This window comes from Geotrypetes seraphini, chromosome 3 (assembly GCF_902459505.1).
Source record: "Geotrypetes seraphini chromosome 3, aGeoSer1.1, whole genome shotgun sequence".
Classification (NCBI taxonomy): Eukaryota; Metazoa; Chordata; class Amphibia; order Gymnophiona; family Dermophiidae; genus Geotrypetes; species Geotrypetes seraphini.
The window spans coordinates 325,148,869-325,173,367 of record NC_047086.1 but is presented as its reverse complement, the minus strand read 5'-3'; the positions used below and the strand labels follow the sequence as shown (position 1 = coordinate 325,173,367).

Sequence of the window (24,499 nt, the reverse complement as noted above, 5' to 3'; positions counted from 1 at the left end):
ACTTCCAATTTGATGACATGTTCTTTCTCCAGACGCACGGAGTTGCAATGGGCACTGCAGCGGCCCCCAGCATCGCAAATCTCTATGTGTCCGCGTTTGAAGAACAATTTTTATATCCAGCAGCATGGCAGCGATACATTAAAACATGGCTCAGATTCATAGACGACGTGTTTTGCGTCTGGACGGGTCCCATTGAATTGCTTGCTCATTTTTTGGACTGGCTTAACACCTTAGACCCCAATCTGAGATTCACCATGTCTTTTGACAATCAAAAAATTGCTTTTTTGGACGTTTGGGTTCAGAAGAACAACAACATTTTAGTCACCACTCTGTACAGAAAATCTGTGGAAGTGAATAATTATTTGGACTATACCAGCTGTCACTCCACCAAACTTAAGCAGTCAGTGCCCATCAGCCAATTTCTACGCGCGCGTAGGCTTTGTACTGATGTGGGCGAGTTCCGCAGGCAAGCTCGAACACTGTATGCCCGATTCAGGGAACGGGGGTATCCTCATAAAGTTTTATCTCAAGCTTATAACAGGGCTTTGTTCGCTAATAGGTCCCTGTTACTTTCTCAGGCCCCCCAAAGTAAGGATGCTAAGACCATTTGCGTGCTGACGTTCTCTGACCAAGCCTACGAGGTGGCCCGGAGCATTAGGTCCCACTGGCACATTCTCCAGCTTCATCCTGACTTCCAGGACCTTCCATGTATAGCCTACTCACGCCCCAGGAACATCGCTGACCGTGTAGTTCATTCCAAGTACATCTCCGAACGTACTCATGACCGTTCGGGGGGCCAACATGACAAATGTGGGAATAATTGTGATATATGCTCTATTACTATCACTGGTACCATGTGGGAGCACCCAAGAACCCATAAACAGTACGTCCACAGATCAAATACCACATGCACATCTAAGTGGGTCATATATATTATCATATGCCCATGCGAGATGATATATGTGGGACGTACCCAAAGGGCCATTAGAACTCGGCTGATAGAACATCGCAGCCGGATCAATACCAGATCCATGACTTCCCCTATGGTACCTCATTGCACACAATTTGAACACACGTTTCATGACCTGAGGTGGCTGGTTATTGAACAGGTCTATACAGATTATCAAGGCGACAAACTTACCCATTTGCAAAGGAGGGAACAATACTGGATTTATGAACTTCAATCACTGATTCCCACAGGACATAATGACTTTATTGAATGGCATCACATGTTTTGATTGACAGTCCTTTTTTCTTTTCTTTTCTTGATATATTCTCCGCGATCAATAATACACCATCAACAGTTTGTTCATTACCCTCTTTCAACCTGCACCTGGTTGGGTCATGTGATCTGATACGAACACTCCCCCTGGTCTGCAGGTTTAAAACAGAGGCGTCTGTTCTGGTTCAAGCGCCATTTTCTACTATCGCCAATCAGCTCTTGCCTTTGATTTTTAGGCTCCTGCTTTAGCGTCAGTCGTTCCTGAGGAAGGGGGAGTGCTCCCCCGAAACGGAGTCCCGTTGGACGTTTGGCGACTTTCTGACTGCTCATCAGAGAAGCTAAGTATCTTCCTGTGGCTTCAATAGACTGAATTTGGACACTTGGTTCTTTTGCCCCCCTGGTTCAGGGGAAGAGACTGCTCGCAGTGCACCTTTGATTTGTTTGCACAAACAGCACTTTTGAGTTATTTAGCACCAAAATTCACAGGAGAGCCCTAGGATGTTTCACAGTTGACACCTTCTAGGTGCAAACCAGTGGCAGCCGTTTCCTCCTGAGGTGGAGGTTGGTTGTGCGACTGAGGGCTCTTCTTACAAATTATAAATTATTTATTTACTTCACTCGAGTACTATACTCTGTCCGCTTGCGTAGGCAGTCTCTTCCCCTGCACACAGTTTTCCTTCTTGGGGCTAGGAAGCTTCTATTGATACATCCCATCATCCGCCTTGCCTTGGATGAGGCCTTCTCTACTTGTTTGGCAGCCTTAATGTCTGCACTGATGATTACTCCCAAGCCCCGTTCTTCTGAGGTCGTAGCTAGTGTTTCTCCATTCAAAGTGTATGTTCTGCATGGATTTCTGCTGCCGAGATGCATCACCTTACACTTCTTTGCGTTGAAGCCCAGCTGCCATGTTGAGGACCAGTTTTCCAACTTGATCAGATCCTGCGCCATACCATCCATGAGATCGCTTTCACCTACTATATTACACAGTTTGGCGTCGTCGGCAAACAGCGCTACTTTTCCCTGAAGCCCTCGGGTCAAGTCCCTTATGAATATGTTAAAAAGGGATGGTCCCAGGACTGAGCCCTGCGGCACTCCGCTAGTCACCTCCGATGTCTTAGAGAGGGTGCCATTGACCACCACCCTCTGAAGTCTTCCATTCAGCCAATCATTGACCCATGCCGTTAGTTTCTCACCTAACTCCATCGATTTCATCTTGTTTAATAGTCTACGGTGTGGGACACTGTCAAACGCTTTACTGAAATCCAAGTACACAATGTCCAGAGACTCTCCCGAGTCTAGCTTTCCTGTCACTCAGTCAAAGAAGCTGATAAGATTGGATTGGCATGACCTGCCCTTAGTGAATCCATGTTGACAGGGATCCCTCAGATTCCCCTCATCCAATATTGTGTCCAGTTTCCATGAGTTTACACACTATCGATGTGAGACTTACTGGTCTGTAATTCGCAGCCTCCCCTCTGCAACCCTTTTTGTGCAGAGGAACAACATTGGCAGTTTTCCAGTCCAGGGGGACTCTCCCCGTACTTAGGGAGAGATTGAAGAGCATGGCTAACGGTTCCGCCAAAACATCGCATAGCTCTCTGAGCACTCTTGGGTGCAGATTGTCCGGTCCCATGGCTTTGTTCACCTTGAGTCTTGACAGTTCTTTGTAAACATCATCTGGTGTGAACTCAAACTTCTGAAATGGGTCATCCATGCTTTGCTTTGCATCCAGCCGAGGCCCGTGCCCTGGTGCCTCGCAGGTAAAGACTGAACAGAAGTAATCATTCAGTAGTTTGGCTTTATCGGAGTCAGTTTCCACATAATTCCCGTCTGGCGTTCTAAGGCGTACTATCCCGTTTGTGTTCTTTTTCCTGTCGCTAATGTATCTGAAGAAGGATTTGTCCCCTTTCTTGATGTTCTTCGCTAGAGTTTCTTCCATACGAAGTTTGGCCTCCCTGACCGCTGTTTTGACCGCTGCAGACTTTGTCCTGTATTCAATGTTTGCTTCTTTTTCCCCCATGTGTTTGTATGATGGAAATGCTCTTTTCTTCTCCTTGACGAGGTATGATACCTCATCTGTGAACCATTGGGGTTTCCTTTTTCTTTGTTGTTTGGTTACCGATTTTATGTAGCGGATAGTTGCCTCATGAAGGATCGATTTCAAGGTCGTCCACATAGCTTCCACATTATCAGTTACTTCTTGAACCTGCAGCCCTGCAGCGTCTGGTCCCCTTACATAGATATGGGGGTAATATTCAGCCAGTGGAAGTTAGTTTTTTAATGTTGACTGTCAGTTTTTTAAATGCTGACTGCTGCCAGCTACATTAGCCCCAGATATCCTGGGCCATAACTGGGTCCTGCTACTAGCCACTGGAGCTTATGCAAATCCAGGCTGATATTCAGCTAGGGCTTATATAAAACAGCTCCAGCTGAATATCGGCCAAGACCCGCATAATGTTCTAGTTCTTTTTTTTTTTTTTTACTCCTCTGAGACAGAAATCCCACCCATCCCCGCCAGGATCCTCTCCGTCCCCACCCATCCCTGCAAGGAATTACCTCCATCCCCGCCCGTCCCCATACAAAGCAGCAATTACTTCTGACAGGATCATCAATTCCACAGTTTCTTTTGTGTTTCCGCTGCTGTTTTCCTTATGGAATCTCTTTGGTGGAACCCTTTTTTTGTTTTCTGTTCAGGTAATTAACTTATAAACCCCCCTCTTTTACTAAGGCTGACGTGTCCATTATACTAAGGCTGACGTGTCCTGCTTCCAAAGCCTTCCATCCCCGTGGGAGTCCGTGGGTTAGGGGGGATTCCTGTGGGACCCCCGTGGGACCCACGGAATTCCAGCGATCCCCGTTCCCGTGCAGACCTCTATTCTGAGCTCCCTTCTGCCCCCTCCTTCCAGTTAACATCCTCCTAGCCCATGGCCAAGTTAGCTATGTAGGTGCAGGCACTGAATACTGCTGGCATCCGCCTAAGTACAGGCTCCCCCTAGTTCTGCCCCTGACATGCTCACTTTCTACATGACTGGTCAAAGCTGATATTCAACAGCACTGCCCAGCTAAGTGCAGCTGAATATTGGAGATTGAGATTTTTTTTTTGTATTTAATATTTATTAGCTTTCAACTTTAACATAATCCAAAAATAGATCATATACAGAAATAAACAGTCTAAATAAGGAAACATTTAAAAGGAAATTCAAATACAATTAGGAAAACATCTTATTATTACAATTTAAATTCTACTGTATACTATTTAAAACTATAAATGGAGACAGCCCAACCTACCTAAATGACCGCCTCATCCAAACCACCTCTACCAGGCATAGAAAAACACACACCCCATTCACTTACCCCCCAATCAAAGAAGTAAAACGGAAAAAACTATACAACGGATTACTGGCCACTCAGGCAGCGAAGATAGACAACCAAGTCTCCAACCTATTGACAACAACCCCAGACTACAAGATGTTCAGAAAGGAAATAAAAACTATACTCTTCAAGAAATCCCTTAATAAAGCTTAATACCATGATAAAGCTTAAACCCCCTCTTACCATCCCCTCCCTAACCCCAGATCCTACTTTTCCCTCTTTTGGAAACCTTCTCTGATCTAACGTTGTAACCCTTCTTCCATAACTCTTTTTGTAATCCGCTTTGAACCGAAAGGTAATGGCGGAATAGAAATCTGTAATGTAATGTAATGTAATTATACTTAGTCTATTAATTAGTCCTCTATCTATGAGGGAGGAAAACCTGAAATAAACGGAATTATCAAATCAAATTAGCAATCAAAACCAAGGAAAATGAGGAGTCCTGAAGGTTGACCTGGTCCATCTAATTGAGCTTCATTCTTGGATATTAACAGGTGTACTAGTCGAAATCTGTCTCTTACTTAAAATAAATCTAGATAGTTGTGAAGACTAAAAAAAAAATGTATCTATCTCCTTGAAAATTAACCAAACACTTACAGGGAAATTTTAAAACAAAAGATGCCCCCAGTTTTAGGACTTGGGGTCGTAATAACAAAAATTTCTTCCTTTTTTTCTGAGTTATTCTGAATACATCAAGATACATTCTAATTCTATAGGTCATTATCAATTTATCTTTAGCTTTGAAAAATATCTTTAGTAACCATTCTCTATCCGAATCTAGTGCCAATTGTACAAAAAGCGTAGCTGTTTGAACTAATTCAGAGTCAGATTTTTCCAATATTTCTGTTATATTTAGAGCTTCAGTTCCCGGTTCGACTTGTTCCTCTCTCAATTTTTTCTTTCCAGAAGGAAGATAGTAAATGTTTGAAATTGGAGGATATGAAGATTTAGGCACCTTTAAAACCTCAGAAAGATATCTCTTAAACAATTCTAAAGCAGAAACTGTAGGAAGTTTAGGAAAATTAATCAATCTGAGATTCTGTCTCCGTGTAGCATTCTCTAATATCTCCAATTTATTATTTATATAACCATTTTCTCTCATTAGGAGCTGATTTTGTGCTCCTATACTTTCCAATTTTTTCTCTTGGTCCAGGGCTTTAGACTCTAATTTCCACAATCTCTGTTGTAATTTAGTCATTTCTAATGATGATCCAGATGTTTGTATAACTAGTTTTTGAATCGAAACCCCAAGTGAAGCTTGTAAAATGGAAATTGCTTCCCATATTGAATCCAAGTCCACAACTAGGGGTTTCTTCAAAGGAGAAATAGAGAAAAGAGATTCTACCTGTAGGCAACTTTGCAATGACAGATTCTTATAGATCACCAGTCATATCCAAGGCGCCGGCTGATGGAATAAGCAATTATGAGGAGGTGGAAGCTCTCCGTACTGTGAGGTCTTCATCCCCCTCGCTACCCTCCAGAGTAGCTGCTTCGCTCTTCTCTGACAGAAGTCGGGGGCTTGGCTGTTCCGGCGAACTCCACTCGTCCGGAGAGAGGCTGACTGCCTCGAAGGAAGCTCGGGAGTGTTCCGTCTCACTCCGCCTTCCAGCCGAGGACTTCTCATCCGGTTGTGCCCCAGTGCCTCGCTCGACAAAAACATCCATTGGCCCCCAACACATGTGAAGCCGGCCCGGGTTCCATGGGATAAACCTGGGTCTTAGACTTCCTTTTCACCATCGATTCAGGAACAGGGGTGCGACGGCGTTCTGCCAAAGTCCTTCAGGACGCCATCTTGGTAAGGCTCCTCCAGCAACAAGTGATTTAAGTGAGCAGGAGCCTTTCCTGCCTCCTTAAATCACTTTGAATACCAAGCAGATACATTTATTTGAACAGCGCCTGAATATCACAGCTCTCTGGATAAACTTTGGTCACATCTGCATAAAATCTCTTATCCCTCTTAATTTATAGAAACAAATTTTGGACACACATATAGCCACAATATATTCATTAGCCACTATAGAATTTTTTTTAGCACTTACAGTAGACTTTGTTAACCAGCCCCCATGGGGATTAGTAGATGCTGGATAAATGTAGTTTCTGGTTGCTTGAGAGTTACTATTAAAAATAGACCTAACTAATACTATATCCCATCTCTTCTTCCATTCCCAACCTCCTTTCTGGACTGGATTACTTTCTCTCCCTCTCCCCCACTTATGGATCCAGAATCCATTCATCATCCCTCTTCTGCCCCTTACTCTGCAGGTCCAGCATCCATGTCCCGGGTGCAGTGATTGCATGCTGCAGGCCCACAAACCTTCCCCTGACATGAATTCTGATGTCAGAGAGAAGATCCGGGTCAGCCAATCGCTGCTTGGTTGACCTGGACCTTATCTCCAACATCAGAATTGACATCAGGGGAAGGCTTGTGGGCTGGCAGCGTGCAAGTGCTGCACGCACCTGGCTCTTCCCTTCTCAAAGTTGTGGCAGCAGCAGGTGGATGGCGACCAGCAAGCGGCAGTAGTGGACAGAGGGGAGGAGGAATCAGGCTTCAGTGCGGCAGGGAGGGAGGGAGGCAGGTAGGCTTTGGCGCAGCAGGGAGGAAGGGAGGCAGGCAGGCTTCAGCATGGCAGGGAGAGAGGGAAGGAAGCAGGCAGGTTTCGGCACAGCAGGGAGGGAGGAAGGACAAAGACTGGAAGGCAGTGAGGGGGAGGAGGGAAGAACTCAGGACATAGGAAGGAGGGAGGGAAGGAGAAAGGGGGCACTAACTTGGGACATAAGAAGGAGGGAGGAAATAGAAAAGGGCAATTGTTGGGCCTGAGTGTGTGAATGACAGGGAAAGAGATGGTGCACATGGGGAAAGGAAGAGGAAAATTGAACATAGAGAGGAGTAAGGTAAAATGCATGAGAAATAGAAGGATGAGAGGGAGAAATGTTGCATATGGTGGTGGAGAGGGAACAGAGGGATAGATTGAAGAGGATGCAAGAAGGAGGAATGTTGGGCATAGTGATGGAGGGAGAGATGTGAGCATGGTGTTGGAGAGGGGTGATAGAAGTAGAAATGGGCAGTGGTGAAAATTGATCAGGGGGATGAGAGAGGAAGAAAAATTGGACTCAAGGAGGGACAAAGAGAGATGTCGGTTGGGGAATGGAATGAGGTGTGGAGGAGAGGAAGGAGGAAGAAAGAAAGAAAGGTTGGATACATAGTCAGAAGGAAGTACAACCAGAGACTCATGAAATCACCAGACAACAAAGGTAGGAAAAATGATTTTATTTTCAATTTAGTGATCAAAATGTGTCAGTTTTGAGAATTTATATCTGCTGTCTATATTTTGCACTATATTTGTCTATTTTTCTATAGTTGTTACTGAGGTGACATTGTATATTTTAAAGTCATCTGCCTTGACATCTTTGAAAACCCCCCAAATATAAATGATAATTAACATTTTCTCTGTGTACAGTGTGCTTTGTGTTTTTTAAAATTTTGTGGCTACCATTATGTATTAATAAGATTATATTGTGTATATGAAAAAAGGATGGAAGAAATTGCATTACAATTAGAATTATTAATATGGGGGTATAGTCAGGGGAAGAATTTGGGTGGGTCTAGGGTGGAGTTTGGGGCGAAGTTTGGCCCGGGGGTACTCGGTTGGCATTTGTTAGGCTTAGGGGGTACTTGGCTTGAAAAGGTTAGACAAAGGGATAAAATCATAGATGGACCCTTTCAAACCCTTCTCTCCTTTTGCCCTGCATCATTGTCCCTCTCCTCTACCCCAGATCTGATATTTGTTAATTGTTTGTTATTTGTGGGCTTATATCCTACCAAATCCTCCAAAGTGGAGTTCAGGGTGGGTTATATCAAGTAGTTAACATAGAAACATGATGGCAGATAAAGGCAAAATGGCCCATCTAATCTGCCCCTCTGCAGTAACCATTATCTCTTTTTCCCTCTGAGAGATCCCACGTGCCTATCTCAGACCCTTTTGAATTCAGACACAGTCGCTGTCTCCACCACCTCTTCTGGGAGACTGTTCCATGCATCTACCACCCTTTCTGTAAAAAAGTATTTCCTTAGATTATTACGGAGCCTATCACCTCTTAACTTCATTCTATGTCCTCTCATTGCAGAGTTTCCTTTCACATGAAAGAGACTCGACTCATGCGCATTTATATTACTCCCGCCTTTCCTCCAAAGTATACAGATTGAGATTTTTAAGTCTTTCCCCATACACCTTATGATGAAGACCACATACTATTTTAGTAGCCTTCTTCTGGGCCGACTCCATCCTTTTTATATCTTTTTGAAGGTGCGGCCTCCAGAATTGTACACAATATTCTAAATGAGGTCTCACCAAAGTCTTATACAGGGGCATCAATACCTCTGTTTTCCTACTGGACATACCTCTCCATATGCAACCTAGCATCCTTCTAACTTTCACCATCATCTTTTCAACCTGTTTGGCCACCTTAAGATCATCACATACAATAACACCCAAGTCCCGCTCTTTTGTCGTGCACATAAGTTCTTCACCCCTAAACTGTACTGTACCCTCGGGTTTTTGCAGCCCAAATGCATGACCTTGCATTTCTTAGCATTAAATTTTAGTTGCCAAATACTCTTATCAGACCATTCTTCAAGCTTTGCCAGGTTATAAGTAATCAAAGCGGGTAACAGCAAGTAGTTAAAGTGGGTTACAACAAATGATCAAAGCGAAAAATTATGGGCAGACCTTAGGAAATTGGAAGACTGGTCATCCAAATGGCATAAGAACATAAGAATAGCCTTACTGGGTCAGACCAATGGTCCACCAAGCCCAGTAGCCTGTTCTCACGGTGGCCAATCCAGGTCACTAGTATCTGGCCAAAACCCAAGGTGTAGCAATATTCCATGCTATCGATCCAGGGCAAGCAGTGGCTTCCCCCGTGTCTTTCTCAATAACAAACTTTGGACTTTTCCTCCAGGAGCTTTTCCAAACCTTTCTTAAAACCAGCTACACTATCTGCTCTTACCACATCCTCTAATTGTTAACAAAAAGAGATAAAAGGGAAGATAATTCAATAAGTGAATGGAATGATTAAACAATCAACTCTAACAATGCTAGTAACTACATCAAGGCCATAATAGCATCTAGCAAATCAAATTTGGATTAATAAATTCTAGAAAATATATATGTATTCATAAGGATGTTTGAGCGTCAGGCTAGTTTAATTTGCTATTCAATGATTCCATGCTGACAATGCTTGCTTAAGTTTTTGTTGTATTCGCTAGTTTCAGTTTAGCTTGATTTCTTCCAATAAGGCAACTTTGGTTTAGAATTTCCCCAAAGAAGACCCGGCTTAGGGTTGAAATGCCCATAGAAAGAAAAGGCGTTGGGAGTTCTCTATTATATCAACGTTGACGGTGGCAGGCTCCACCTCACAACAAGCTAAATGTTGCCTTCTCCCTTTTTTTCCCCAAATATTAGCCGTTTTGCACATAATTTATTTATACTTAAGAGGTTTCTGTAGGCACATGTATGTCTTAGGCACATGTACCTTAGTTTATTAGATACATCTACACCCATACTTTTCTTCACATTCTATAACTAATTAATTGAGTCTTTCACCTTTTAAAGTTTTTTTAGGTATATGCACTTCATGCACTTTAAAAAGTTTTCCAATGTTATAAATTTATCGAATTTTAAAATTTTTTAGAATAATATAAATCCAGCACATTAAGATGAATTAACAATTTAGGTCTTTTCAACAAACTGTTTTAATTATTTATTCCCAAAAAATCACACATTATTACATTAAAATTAGCGACAATAATATTCTTAGGGAATAAAATCAAGTAGTTGAGTAAAAATTTTTTGGTAGGGGTGGTGGACATAATTGATTACAATATACAAGACAGGAACTTGTAATGGTATACATCATAAGAGGTTCCAAAGACTGAAGTCTGTATAATTTATGATATGTCACCACTGTTTTCCTTAAATACTCAACAGGGATTATGACTCAGTACTAACATCCTTATGAATACATATATATTTTCTAGAATTTATTGATCCAAATTTGATTTGCTAGATGCTATTATGGCCTTGATGTAGTTACTAGCATTGTTAGAATTGATTGTTTAATCATTCCATTCACTTATTGAATTATCTTCCTTTTTATCTCTTTTTGTTAACAATTACTTGAATTTCAGAGATGATACATAGTTAAGGCCTCACTATATATTATCTTACCACATTCTCTGGCAATGCGTTCCAGAGCTTAACTATTCTCTGAGTGAAAAATAATTTCCTCCAATTGGTTTTAAAAGTATTTTCCTGTAACTTCATTGAGTGCCCCCTAGTCTTTGTAATTTTTGACAGAGTGAAAAATCAATCCACTTATACCGTTCTACTCCACTCAGGATTTTGTAGACTTCAATCATATCTCCCCAAGCTGAAGAGACCTAACCGTTTTAGTATTTCCTCATACGAGAGGAGTTCTGTCTCCTTTACCATCTTGGTCTCTCTTCTTTGAACCTTTTCTAGTGCCACTATATCTTTCTTGAGATAAGGAGACTAGAACTGAACGCAATACTCCAGATGTGGTCACACCATGGAGCGATACAGGGGCATTATAACATTCTTAGTCTTGTTAACCATCCCTTTTTAAATAATTCCTAGCATCCTGTTTGATTTTTGTCCACCGCCATACATTAGGCAGAAGATTTCATCATATTGTCTACGATGAAACCCAGATCCTTTTCTTGGATGCTAATCCCCAAGGCAGATGCAGAATTATATCAAAGGCCTTAATTAAATCTAAATACATCACAGCTAGTGCTATCTCCTGATCCACCTCTGTGGTGTTTCAGTCAAAGAAATTGATCCGACTCACTTGACAAAACCTACCTCTAGTAAAACCATGCTCCCTCTTAAGCAAAATCCATTATATTTCAGAAACTACATTATCCTCTGTTTGTAGCAGCATTTCCATTAAATTACTCACCAAAGAGGTCAGACTAACAAGCATATAGTTCCCAGCCTTCTCGTTCATCATTTGTGAAACCATATCAGCTCACCATTAATCCTCTGGGACCACTCCCAATTCTAAAGAAGTACTGAAAAAGAGAATTGCTTCTTTCAAGTTGTCTCTATACCCAAGCATAGACAGATACATACATATACATGGAAATAAAGCACACACACACACACACACACACAAAGTAAATGGGTATATTTTGGCACGCTCTTTTTAGTGCAGTTAGACCTACGCCATGGAATATGCTGCCATTATATTAGGTAAGATGCTGTCTTTATATGCTTTAGATTATATATGCTTTAGATTATAAGCTCTGTTGAGCAGGAACTGTCTCTTACATGGTTAATGTATAGTAACGTACAGTGCTGTAAAAATGATAAATAGTAGTAGTAGTTGTGCTTTAAAACTAATTTAAAACATACCTATTTCATCAGACATTTGATACCTAAGATCTCTCTCCTCTTTAGCACTTTACAGATGTAGGTGTGTGTGTAGGAGAGTAGAGAAGACAGCCAGTCTTGGAATTATTTCTTGTACAATTATGATATTGTAATGTTTTAGTAAGTTTTTACTTCTATTTCTTCATATAAATTTGTACACCACTGAGGAGGCTACCAATCAGCACCATACATCAAATAATTAATACATTTGAACTTGAATAGAGAATGACACGGTGGTTGTTACCCGTGGCTAGCCGCGGGTAACCCGCCGAAATGGTGACCATAAAAAAGGTCACCGCGAGATCGGGGACAAGGCCATTCATCGCCCCGTGAAACGGTGAATGGTGAGCACGCATGGTAAACAAGCGTGTGGTCCGGCAGCTCCCTTTTCCCGCCGGCCGTGCATCTCCATCGCTCCCTCACTTTCCCTTACCTTCTCTTGTACCGAAATTGTACCTTCTCCTCTCCATCCCCCCACCTCCAGCACCCTTCGCGGTCCAGCAGCTCCCTCCAGCTGGCCAGCCATGCATCTCCCTCCCTCCCTTTCCCTTACCTTCTTTTTGTGGCGAAACTGGCGATTTCTATAAGGCTATGTGCTGTATTACAGCCAGAGCCTTTAAGTCACATCGCGTTGCCAGCTGGAAAAGTCTCCTCTGATGCAACTTCCTGTTTCTGGTTGCATCGGAGAAGACTTTTCAAGCAGGCAACGCGACGCGACTTCAAGGCTCCGGTTGTAATACAGCGCATAGCCTTATAGAAATTGCCAGTTTCGCCATAAGAGAAGGTAAGGGAAAGGGAGGGAGTGAGATGCATGGCTGGCCGGTGGGAGAGAGCTGCTGGACTGCGTGAAGGATGCTGGGGGTGGGGGGGATGGAGAGGAGAAGACGCTGAAGCAGCCTGAAGGGAACTGGGGATGAAAGAGAGAGGAGAAGACACTGGGAAATGTGGAAGAGAAAGTAGGGAGAAGATGCTGGAAAACGGGAGAAGAGAGAGTGGGGAGAAGACGCTGGGAAATGGGGAAGACAGAGTGGGGAAAAGACGCTGGGAAATGGGAAAGAGAGAGTGGGGAGAAGACGCTGGCAAATGGGGAAGAGAGAGTGGGGAGAAGATGCTGGTAAATGGGGAACAGAGAGTGGGGAGAAGATGCTGGGAAATGGGGAACAGAGAGTGGGGAGAAGATGCTGGGAAATGGGGAACAGAGAGTGGGGAGAAGAAGCTGGAAGGGAAGAAGACAGAGATGCCAGACTATGGGGGAGCGGAGGGAAGAAGATGGGTGCCAGACCAATTGGGGGGGGTGAAGGGAGAGGTACAATAACAGAGCAAATGGAAGATGCAGAGAGATGGCAGACAGTGGATGGAAGGAACTGAATGAGAAGATGAGGGAAGCAGAAACCAGACAATAAAGGTAGAAAAAAAATTTTCTATTTATTTATTTATTTTGCTTTAGGATAAAGTAGTATATTAATTGTTTTATTAAAAATTTATAAACAAAGCCCTGCCAGCTGAACATCTCTTTCTCTAGTTCAGCAGCCAGAACTTTGATTTATAAGAAAGGAATAAGCTAAATATTGCAGTACTGAAGCCTGAATTCATGCTGCAAGGATGGGGACGGGGCGGTGAACGGGATGGCAGTAATGGTGACAGGGTGGTGAAGGGAATGGCGGTAACAGGGTGGTGAAAGGGAAAGTGAGCCAGAGACAGTGCAGTGACGGGGACAGATTTTTCCCCCGTGTCATTCTCTAAACTTGAACCAAAACACAGATATACAGTACACACATGCACATTCCTGCCATCCAAACATTAGGGAAGGCAATGATTAGATAAAGACAAATATAGACTCAACAGCATAAGAACATAAGAATTGCCACTGCTGAGTCAGACCAGTGGTCCATCGTGCCCAGCAGTCCGCTCACGCGGTGGCCCTTTGGTCAAAGACCAGTGTCCTAACTGAGACTAGCTTTACCTGCTTATATTCTGGTTCAGCAGGAACTTGTCTAACTTTATCTTGAATCCCTGGAGGGTGTTTTCCCCTATAACAGTCTCTAGAAGAGCATTCCAGTTTTCCACCACTCTCTGGGTGAAAAAGAACTTCCTTACATTTGTACGGAATCTATCTCCTTTTAACTTTAGAGTGCCCTCTCATTCTCTCTACCTTGGAGAGGGTGAACAACCTGTCTTTATCTACTAAGTCTATTCCCTTCATTATCTTGAATGTTTCTATCATGTCCCCTCTCAGTCTCCTCTTTTCAAGGGAGAAGAGGCCCAGTTTCTCTAATCTCTCACTGTACGGCAACTCCTCCAGCCCCTTAACCATTTTAGTCGCTCTTCTCTGGACTCTTTCAAGTAGTACCGTGTCCTTTATATACGGCGACCATTGCTGGACGCAGTATTCCAGGTGAGGGTGTACCATGGCCCGGTACAGCGGCATGATAACCTTCTCCGATCTGTTCATGATCCCCTTCTTAATCATTCCCAGCATTCTGTTTGCCCTTTTTTGCCGCCACCACGCATTGTGCGGACACCTTCACTGACTCAAAAAGATGCAACAGAAGAAACAACAGGGGCAAGACACAGTCAGAAAGTAAAGAGAAAACACTACAATCTAAGAAGACTTTTAAGACACCAAACACAAACCTGTATTTTTCACAAACTTTTAAAGCAAATCTACTATTCATTTTGCACTTGCTCTCCACCTAATCCGTTCTCTCAACACTGACCCTAACAGTATACGCAAATCAGACTTTTATATGTCCCTGCCAAGAGTTGGGGAGTCATAAGGCAGAAAGAGTTCTTTGCTTTCAAAGCTGCATGCACAGGTTATATTGCTATCTCCACAGGGTTCTACAGGTGCTTGTACATTGTTTTAATGAATCTCATGTTTCTCCACATAAATCTCTCATTTATTATGTGGGGACTTGTGTGAGTTCAGTGCATCTATCCCTGAGTGAGGGTAGAATGCAATAAAATAATTTTTTAAAAATGTTTATATAGCTTTGACTCCTTCTAAACATGCTGTAATAATTTCTAAAATTGAATTTATATGATTGCTTGTTATGCAGGTAAGCAAATTATGTTTCTGTTACTATGGTGATTACTAATTTAAAATAATTAAGTACAAAGAATAATGAAGAGAGAAACTGCTTCCTCTTTTAGGGATTAGAGATTTGTAAATTGCCTCAATCAATCTATTTTTAGTGCATGCAACCTTTGTAAAGAATAGCAGAAAATGACTGGGTAAATTAGATTGAATGTATTAAAGATCTCTCTGCATTGATTTAGGGATGTTTTAGTAAGCTGAGTAGTTATGGATGCCAAAACTCAAGACATGTCTTTGTTACACCTGTATACTAGGTTCATATTATAATAAAATACTAGAAAACAAAACATTTACAAATAATGAAGATAATTGCACTGAATGTATGAGCACTGCTTTTCTAAAAAAAATAAAAAAAAACCAAAAACAACCTCTGATAAGAGATATAACTTAATGCCATAAAATTGTTCACATATCTCTTGAAAGACAAGAGTTGTTGAAATTGTTGTAAAAATTTAACAGTACTGTACTTGCTTATTTTGCTTTAAATCTGTATATGGTATATATGGAGGGGCATTTTCAATATGACGTCCAAATCTGAGTTTGGATGTTTTGTAGAACATGCACAAAAATCCAGTAGCAAACATGACCATTTTCAAAACAGAAAGCTGTCTATCTTTTTATTCTAAAAATGGTCATTTATCAGATCTGCTTGTCCTCAGAGCATCTGTCTTTTAAAACCATTTTGGGAAAAAACACATCCAAAAGAAAAATGCACAAAACAAGCCACAGTCATCCCAGCAGAGCAGTGGGGCACCTTGGGGGCATAAGAACATAAGAACTGCCATCTCCGGATCAGACCCATGGTCCATCGAGTCCGGCGATCCGCACACGCGGAGGCCCAGTCAGGTATACACCTGATGTAGTTTTAGTCACCCATATCCCTCTATGCCTCTCATAAGGAGATATGCATCTAATTTGCCTTTGAATCCCAGCACAGTGGATTCCTTAATAACCTCCTTTGGGAGAGCATTCTAGGCGTCTACCACTCGCTGCGTAAAACAGTACTTCCTGACATTTGTCCTGGACTTGTCCCCCCTTAGCTTCAAACCATGTCCTCTTGTCCGTGTCGCGTTGGACAATGTAAATAAATTATTTTCCTGCTCTATTTTATCGATGCCTTTCAGCATTTTGAACGTCTCGATCATGTCCCCTCGCAGCCTCCTCTTCTCAAGGGAGAACAGTCCCAGTTTCTTGAGTCGTTCCTCATATTCCAAGTTCTCCATACCTCTTATTAACTTCGTTGCTCGTCTCTGCACCCTCTCCAACAGTTTTATATCCTTCTTTAGGTTGGGAGACCAATGTTGGACACAGTATTCCAAGTGTGGTCTGACCATTGCTCTATAAAGCGGCATTATGACTTTCTCCGATCTACTCGTGATTCCTTTCTTTATCATGCCTAACATTCTGTTTGCTTTCTTTGCCGCTGCCGCGCATTGTGCCGACGGCTTCAGGGTCCTATCTATCAGTACACCCAGGTCCTTTTCTTGTTTGCTCTTACCAAGAGTTGCGCCTGACATTCTATACTCGTATTCCTTATTCTTACTACCTAAATGCATTACTTTGCATTTCTCCACGTTGAACTTCATCTGCCATTGCTCTGCCCATTTCTCTAACTGATACAAGTCGCTCTGGAGTTCCTCGCTATCCTCCTGCGATCTGATTGCCCGGCATAGCTTTGTGTCGTCTGCAAACTTAATGATCTCAGTGCACTGCAGTGAATTTCACATAAAAAGGCCAAGATTCCTATCTCGCCATAACTCACTTATAGTATATGAAGAACCTTCCAGACCCACCCAAAACCTACTAGACCCAACTGTGTATCACACCAATAGCTCTTATGCCTGTTGTTATCACCTATATGTAGGTACAGAGGGATTTGGGTGGGCTTTGGCAGACTCATATAGTCCATCATAAGTTAGCAATTAGAGTGGGATATGGGCCTGAGTCCCCATTTCTATGGTTGACTAAATCGCCCACTAGGCTACTCTAGGAACCTGCTTGCTGCTCTACTAGGATTGGCCATAGAATATGAAGTTATCATACACGCAGGTATGTACTATTTCATTCACATCTTTGGGGTTGGGATGGGGGTCAGTGACCACTGGAAGAGCACGGGGGGCTCATGCTTTCAACCTTCCAGTAGTTATCTGGTCAGTTTGGGTACTTTTTTGGGCACTTATTCATTCTTATAATGGGTCTAGCTTCAAATGTCAAAATTGTGCCATAGATGTTTTCTAGAATGTTCAATTATTGCAGGAAAATATCCAAATCATAAGCCAACCCTAGTCCCACCCAATGCAAGCCTCTAACACTCTCCCTTGAGATTTAGACACACTGCAGACAAGCACTACAAAAATCTGTCTACAAAATACATTTTGAAAATAGAAAATTGGAAGGGTTTGGCAAGAAAAACATCCATCTGCCCTATTATGCTACATTTTGGACGTTCTTTTTTGAAAATATGCAAAATTGTCTCATGACCATGTCACCCACAAGATTAGAAAATGCTTTGTCTGTATTACTAAAGAATATTACAATGTTAGTACGGGTTTGCATTTTCAAAGATTCTATTTGTGCCATACTTATTCATTGCTAGGATAATATAGGGGTTTTGACTAAAATGTTGTAAAGTTTAGCACTTTTCATACATTAGATGCAAAAATTAACATGTGGTAAATGTAAAACCTGTATGCTAACTGTTGGGGGCATTCCCAATATGTCCCCAAACAGCCACCACATGGAAAATAAATCTCTACTGCACATTAAAGATTGGATTCTATATAGTGTATAGCACCTAAAATATCAGCACTGACCCCCCCACACACACACACTTAAGTGCTATTCTATAAATGGTGCCTAAAATTAGGCACAGTTTATACAATAGCACTTACGCCCGGAATTTGCGCCTAACTATATGCATGACCATTTGCATCAACGGAAATGTGGTGCAACTCTTTGCTCCTAAAATTAGGTAAAGATTCCCCTTATTCTGTACTTACCTGCATAAATATGAGGAATGCCCCAGATCCACCCATGACCCTCCCATTTCCGTGCCTCCTTTTTTTACTCACATGTATAATTTAGGCGCAGGATTTATGCAAATAAATCTAAATTAAATCTAATTAATACAGATAATTACTTGTTAAGAAGCAAATTATCAGCACTAATTGGCTTGTTAGTCAATTAAGCTGCATGCACAAATTGGGAGCATGCACAAATTTGCATGCACAACTCAAAGCGCCATATACAGAATTCAGGGGCAAGTGGATTCACAGCATGGATGCAAAAGTTAGAGGGCAATCCCTGCCTATTTCCCACCTCACAGCAAGCTATGCCACCTAAAAAATTGACTCTTACTAGTATGGTGTTAAGCACGATCCAATGCGCACTGTACGGAATCATGCTTAGCACCACCTATGCGCCAATATGCATCATTATGCATTGCAACCTTTAGGCCCACCCTATTTATGCCAGATTTTTCTTGGCCTAAATGCTGATTTAGTGCAAGCATTCAGCCCACTCAAAAACACGCCCACTTTTAGCTATGTGCATTGGACAAGGCATATCCCACTTTGTGCTAAGCGCCTACCAAGTTATCTACCTTTCAATTAACTCAAATTAATGTTAATTATGAGCTGTTAATCGCCAATTATCGGTGCTGATTAAGCTTATTAATCAATTACTGTAAGTTGTGCGAATACATCTGGTGTATGCACTGATTTACAAGCACAACTTTAGGCATATTATATAGAATTTGGGAATTAGTGCATGAATTAGCGCATGCTAAGTATCATGCCAGTATGGTACTGTGTTTCCATGAAAATAAGCCCTAGCATGATTTTTAAAGAAGCTCCTAATATAAGCCCTACCCCAAAAAATAAGCCCTAGTTAAGATCAACCCCCAAATCCACCCTGACACTCCCCGGATTCATCCCTGACACTAGTTCTGCCTGATTTGCTAATCATCTCATAAGAACATAAGAATTGCCACTGTTGGGTCAGACCAGTGGTCCATCGTGCCCAGCAGTCCAATCACGCGGCGGCCCTCAGGTCAAAGACCAGTGCTCTAAATGAGTCCAAACTCACCTGCGTACATTCCAGTTTAGTAGGAACTTGTCCAACTTTGTCTTGAAACCCTGGAGGATGTTTTCCCCTATAACAAATTCCGGAAGAGCATTCCAGTTTTCCACCACTCTCTGGGTGAAAAAGAATTTCCTCACATTTGTATGGAATCTATCCCCTTTCAACTTTTGAGAGTGCCCTCTCGTTCTCCCTACCTTGGAGAGGGTAAACAGTCTGTTTTTATCTACTAAGTCTATCCCCTTCCTCCCCTCCACACCAATTCTTCCTCTTTCCTTCTCCCCCCCCATGTGCAGCATCTTTCCTTGCCTATCACCCAACCACTTGTGCAGCAGCTTTGAGGCCTCCAAAATCAGCAGCAGCGCTCTGAACATGCTGCTTTGCAGCTTTCCCTACTGGGGCTGGGCCTTCCCTCTGTTGCATCTTTCTATCCTTCCCTCTCGTCCCTCTGTGCAGCGGAACCCTCCCACCATGAGCCTGACATACCTCCACTCCGAAGCCTTCAAAATAGCAGCAGCAGCAGCGCTCTGAATGGGCTGCTTCGCAGCCTCCCCCGCCGGGGCCTTCCGGAGTGGAGGTATATCAGGCTCATGGTGGGAGGCTTGGTGGGGTTCCACTGCACAGAGGGATGGGAGGGAGGGATAGAAAGACACTGCGGAGGGAAGGCCTGGCCCTGGTAGTGAAGGCTGTGAAGCAGCCCATTCAGAGCACTGTCTCTGTTTTTTGAGGCCTCAGAGCTGCTGCACAAGGGGATGGGTGAGAGGTGAGGAAAGATGCTGCACTGGGGGTGGGGGGGGGAGAGAGAAAAGAAAGAGGAAGAACTGGGGTGGAGGAGAGAAAGGGAGAGATGATTGTTGTACATTTAAATAAGCCCTAGTGCGTTTTTTGAAGCACAAATTAATATAAAACCCTGTCTTATTTTTGGAAAAGCACAGTAGTTTGTGTGTCTAAATTCTTTGAAAATCATTATGAGAGACATAATCAAAACTTTAAAATGTCCAAAAACCTGCCTGAGTCAGCACTTGGACGTCCTAATAGCAGGGACGTTCAAGTGCCGATAATCAAAACAAACTTTCTGGACATTCAGCAGGACTTCAAAGCTGCTGTGCATCCAGAGTTCAAAGGGGCATGTTAGGAGGTATGTTATGGGTGGGAATCAGGTGGGCTTCCACCTGGATGTCCTGAAGCAATAATCAAAGCTCCTACAGGACATCCTAGACGGAACTTACACGCCGGGACTTACACCAAAGTAAACGTGACCAAACTGACAAGATATGATCAAGTACTTAATCCACTGGATAAAAATAATGTAAAGGATGCAGCCATCTATGAAAACCCTCCAAGTTATATGGCAATCTACTTAATGTCTGTCTACTTCCAGTCCTAATATTCATGTAACAAGCTTGTTTCAAGTTTCAAGTTTATTTAAATTTAATGGTTCGCTTAAAAATTCTAAGCGAATAACATTACAATAAATATTGGGGTAAAAACAGTTGAGATCATTTTTGTGAATTAAAAAACATATTCGTGACCACTTAACAAAACAGACACTACTGGAGAGGTTGGGAAAAACATGAGGGATGGAAAGTTACAATATTGTTGTTTCCTCATAGACTGTTGGACTGGATATTAAAGGCTCGTATCATTTATGAGTAAGCCTCAGCCCCCACCACTCCACCGCTGTACTATCTCATAACTGTGGGAAGAATTACGTGGCACTTCATCATTGGCTGCTCATATACGATCTACTATTCAAAAATAAATAAATTACAGTCAAACCTCGGTTTGCGAGTAACCCGGCTTGCGAGTGTTTTGCAAGACGAGCAAAACACTCAGCAAACTTTTGACTCGCAAACCGAGTGTTGACTCGATTTGCGAGCACCCCCCCCCGATAACCGGCATCGCTCCCCCCCCCCCGCTTGCAAAGGCCCCTCGCTCCAACCGGCACCCCCCCGTGCAAACCGGCTTCCCCGCCCGAACAACTTAAACTTACCCCCCTCCCCCTCTAGCGCAGGCACAGATCGTGTGCCTAGAAGATCTACCGGCTTCTGCCTGCCTGCCTTGAGTATGCATCTGCGCATGCTCAAGGACTTCTAATTCTCTCGGCGAGAGGGAGAATTAGAAGTCCTTGAGCATGCGCAGATGCATGCTCAAAGCAGGCAGGCAGAAGCCGGTAGATCTTCTAGGCACACAATCTGTGCCTGCGCTAGACGAGGGGGGGGTAAGTTTAAGTTGTTCGGGTGGGGGTGCCAGTTCGCATGGGGGGTGTGCCGGATGGAGCGAGGGGGCCTTTGCGAAAGGGGGGGAGCAAAGCCGGTTATCGGGGGGGGGGGGAACGTATCAAAGTAAGTTTCCATTATTTTCTATGGGGAAACTTGCTTTGATAAACAAGCATTTTGGATTACGAGCATGCTCCTGGAACGGATTATGCTCGTAATCCAAGGTACCACTGTATTAATCTTTTGTCTATTTTTTAAAAATATTAATCATTTTTAAAAAAGATTAATCATTTATTTATTTTTGAATAGTAGAACGTATATGGGCAGCCAATGATGAAGTGCCACGTAATTCTTCCTGCAGTTATGAGATAGTACAGCAGTGGAGTGGTGGGGCTGAGGCTTACTCATAAACGATACGAGCCTTTAATATCCAGGCCATCTATGAAAACTGCATAAACTTTCTTGTAGGGGTCACGACAACTATTTTGGATCTCATTGCAATTCTGGCCAGCAGCAGGCAAGCTCACCTGCCATCTAGATACCACTAGACCACCCAGAAAACTCCCCTTTAGGTTCTGGAGGGGAGTGGTGCGGGGAGGATCAAGTAATTTCTTGAAATATATCTAGTCTCCTTAGAAGGCTTACATTTGTTGAGCTTTAGGGATGTGCATTTGAAATGACCTGGTAAATGTTGATGATATTTAGCATATCATTTTATAGTGGTTTTAAATTTGGGGTTGTATAGCATGCACTTTTATGTGAAAGTATGCACTATAGTTCAGAAGTGTGCACCACTGAGCTAGAATGAACAATCCTGAAAAATAAATAAAACAAAAAATGTTTTTGTTCTGTACACCCCTATTGTGTTTTTTGCAGGTTAAAAATGCTTTTCTTTATTACTATAAAGAAATAGAGAAGGAAGTCTTACCAAAATAAAAGCGTTTCCAGAAAGGAGATACCAACTTCAGATGCTCCAACAACTACAATTCTTGCATTGATAGTCACTTTAGGTTCTAGTGTAAGCTTCCGATTTATGTGATTCAGAGCATAGTTTGCCTGTAAAAACACATATACACACACGTACAATCAGGAAAAACTACCAAAAAGAATAGTAGACATATTCGTTCTAATTCATTAATAAAATTATAGTTTAGCAGAATACATAGGAGAAGAATAAAATCAAATTTCCAACTGAAAAAGACCTACTCAGCTGGGCTCTGTCTCTGCTGAAATGGCTGTTTCATTTATATGTTATGTTGAACAATGACTAAAGCAATACACTTGCATGATATTACTGTATCTAATATAAGAAAATTGACCTCCCCAGCTCTTTTTCATGTAATACATGGTTAAAGCTGTACTTCAGTTTTCTCATAATGGACAAAACCATAGTATCATATTAAACTAAGGGCTCCTTTTACAAAGGCACACTAGCGGTTTTAGGGCGCGCTTAGGACGCGCTAAAATGCCATGTGCGCTAGCCGCTACTGCCTCCTTTTAAGCAGGCGGTAATTTTTCAGCTAGCGTGCGCTATAGCGCGCGCGAATCTTGTGCGTGCGCTAAAAACGCTAGCGCACCTTAGTAAAAGGAGCCCTAAGAGGCTGATATTCAAATTTTTCCAGGTATCTTCAGACATTACTGAAACACTTCATTTAAAAAAAATTATACTCTCCTTCTCACCCTCAAACCCCCCTCCCCCCATCACCACAACAACTTCAGTTTAGTGGATAAAGTGGTCAAATTTATCTGGTGAAGAAGAGGCAATATTTTGGTCATTCTAGGGGAGTGGCTATGGTAAATGGTTAGTTTTAGTTGTAGAAATTAGGGAAGCTAACAAAATTACCAAGAAAATATTGGAATCTCGTTAAACTTATTCAGATGAAGCTGGTCATGTTGGAGAGCTGTCCTAAAGTTCACCAAAACATTTTATTCAGTTGACTTTATCTGGATATATTTAGAAGCATTTTAACAAGATAAGAGGAGCTGAATATCCATGCTAAATGTAACTAGATAAAGATATAGGTCATAGATCATTCGGTTTGTAAAATTGCTTTAATACATTATCATTGTGTTTTATATTAGTATGTATGTTGCCTTGGGCCCTTACAGAGGTGGAGGGGGCATAATCGAAAGGGACATCTAAGTCCTTTTACTTCCAACTCGCAAATCGTCCAAAGTAAAAAAACAGCCTAGGACACATTTTCAAAAAAATATGTCCAAAATTTTTTTGCTTTCGAAAATCGTCTAATTATACATCCTGCAGATCTGATTGTCCAAGTTGCTAAATCGTCCATCTTCATACCACATTTTCGTCTAACTTTTCGTCCAAGTCCAAAACACATAGAACAAGCCCTGTTGGATGTGGGAGGGGTCTGCAAAGTGATGGACTGAACACCGAGACATGCCACCTAAATAGTGGGGTATCTTACAGGGCACTGCTGTGAACTTCACAAAAAGGGTGCCATGTCTTCTCCTCACTACAGCTCCCTTATAGGTTTTGGTGAGCCCCCAAACCACCTCCAGAATCCCATAGACCCACTTATCTACCACCCCAATAGCCCTTATGGCCGCAGGAGCCACATTTATGCCAGTAAAAAAAGGTTGTGGGGGTGTATAGGGGAGTGCACATGTTTAAGCATCAATGCAGTGATCACAGGGGCTAATGGGCATGGGTCCTCCTTTCCATGAGTCCCTAACCCACCCCCAAGACGACTTAAGCTGCCTCTGTGCTGGACGACTAGGCTTTCCTATGCCAGGCAGCCAGGTGATGATGGTCTGGAGGCTGAATTTTAAAGGTGGATTAATATTTTTATGGGGGGGGGGTCAGGGATCACTGGGTTAGTGTGTGGGAGTCTATTTTATGTGTTTGCAGTGCTTCTCTGCTGATTTTAGGTGGGTTTCTGTGACTTAGACCATGTTTTACATGGTCTAAGTCACAACGTTCAAGTTCCGTCGATCATGGGCTGTATAACTTTCGGTTATACATGCTGTACGACTAAGTCTAAGCCGGCCCTCGTCCCGCCCAACTTCTGCCCTCGACACTCTTCCCGAAATG

The 24,499-nt window shown here is 42.5% G+C and overlaps 1 protein-coding gene across 3 annotated transcripts in view; it reads right to left on the bottom strand.

Annotated features, from left to right (window-relative positions):
- Positions 1–24,499, bottom strand: part of CFAP61 (cilia and flagella associated protein 61) — a 481,993-nt gene that overhangs the window by 222,979 nt on the left and 234,515 nt on the right. For all 3 annotated transcript variants that reach the window (XM_033939263.1, XM_033939265.1, XM_033939264.1), the window contains one exon: positions 22,373–22,500. In XM_033939263.1, coding sequence (XP_033795154.1) covers positions 22,373–22,500 — 128 coding nt within the window. The remainder of the gene's footprint in view (positions 1–22,372; positions 22,501–24,499) is intronic.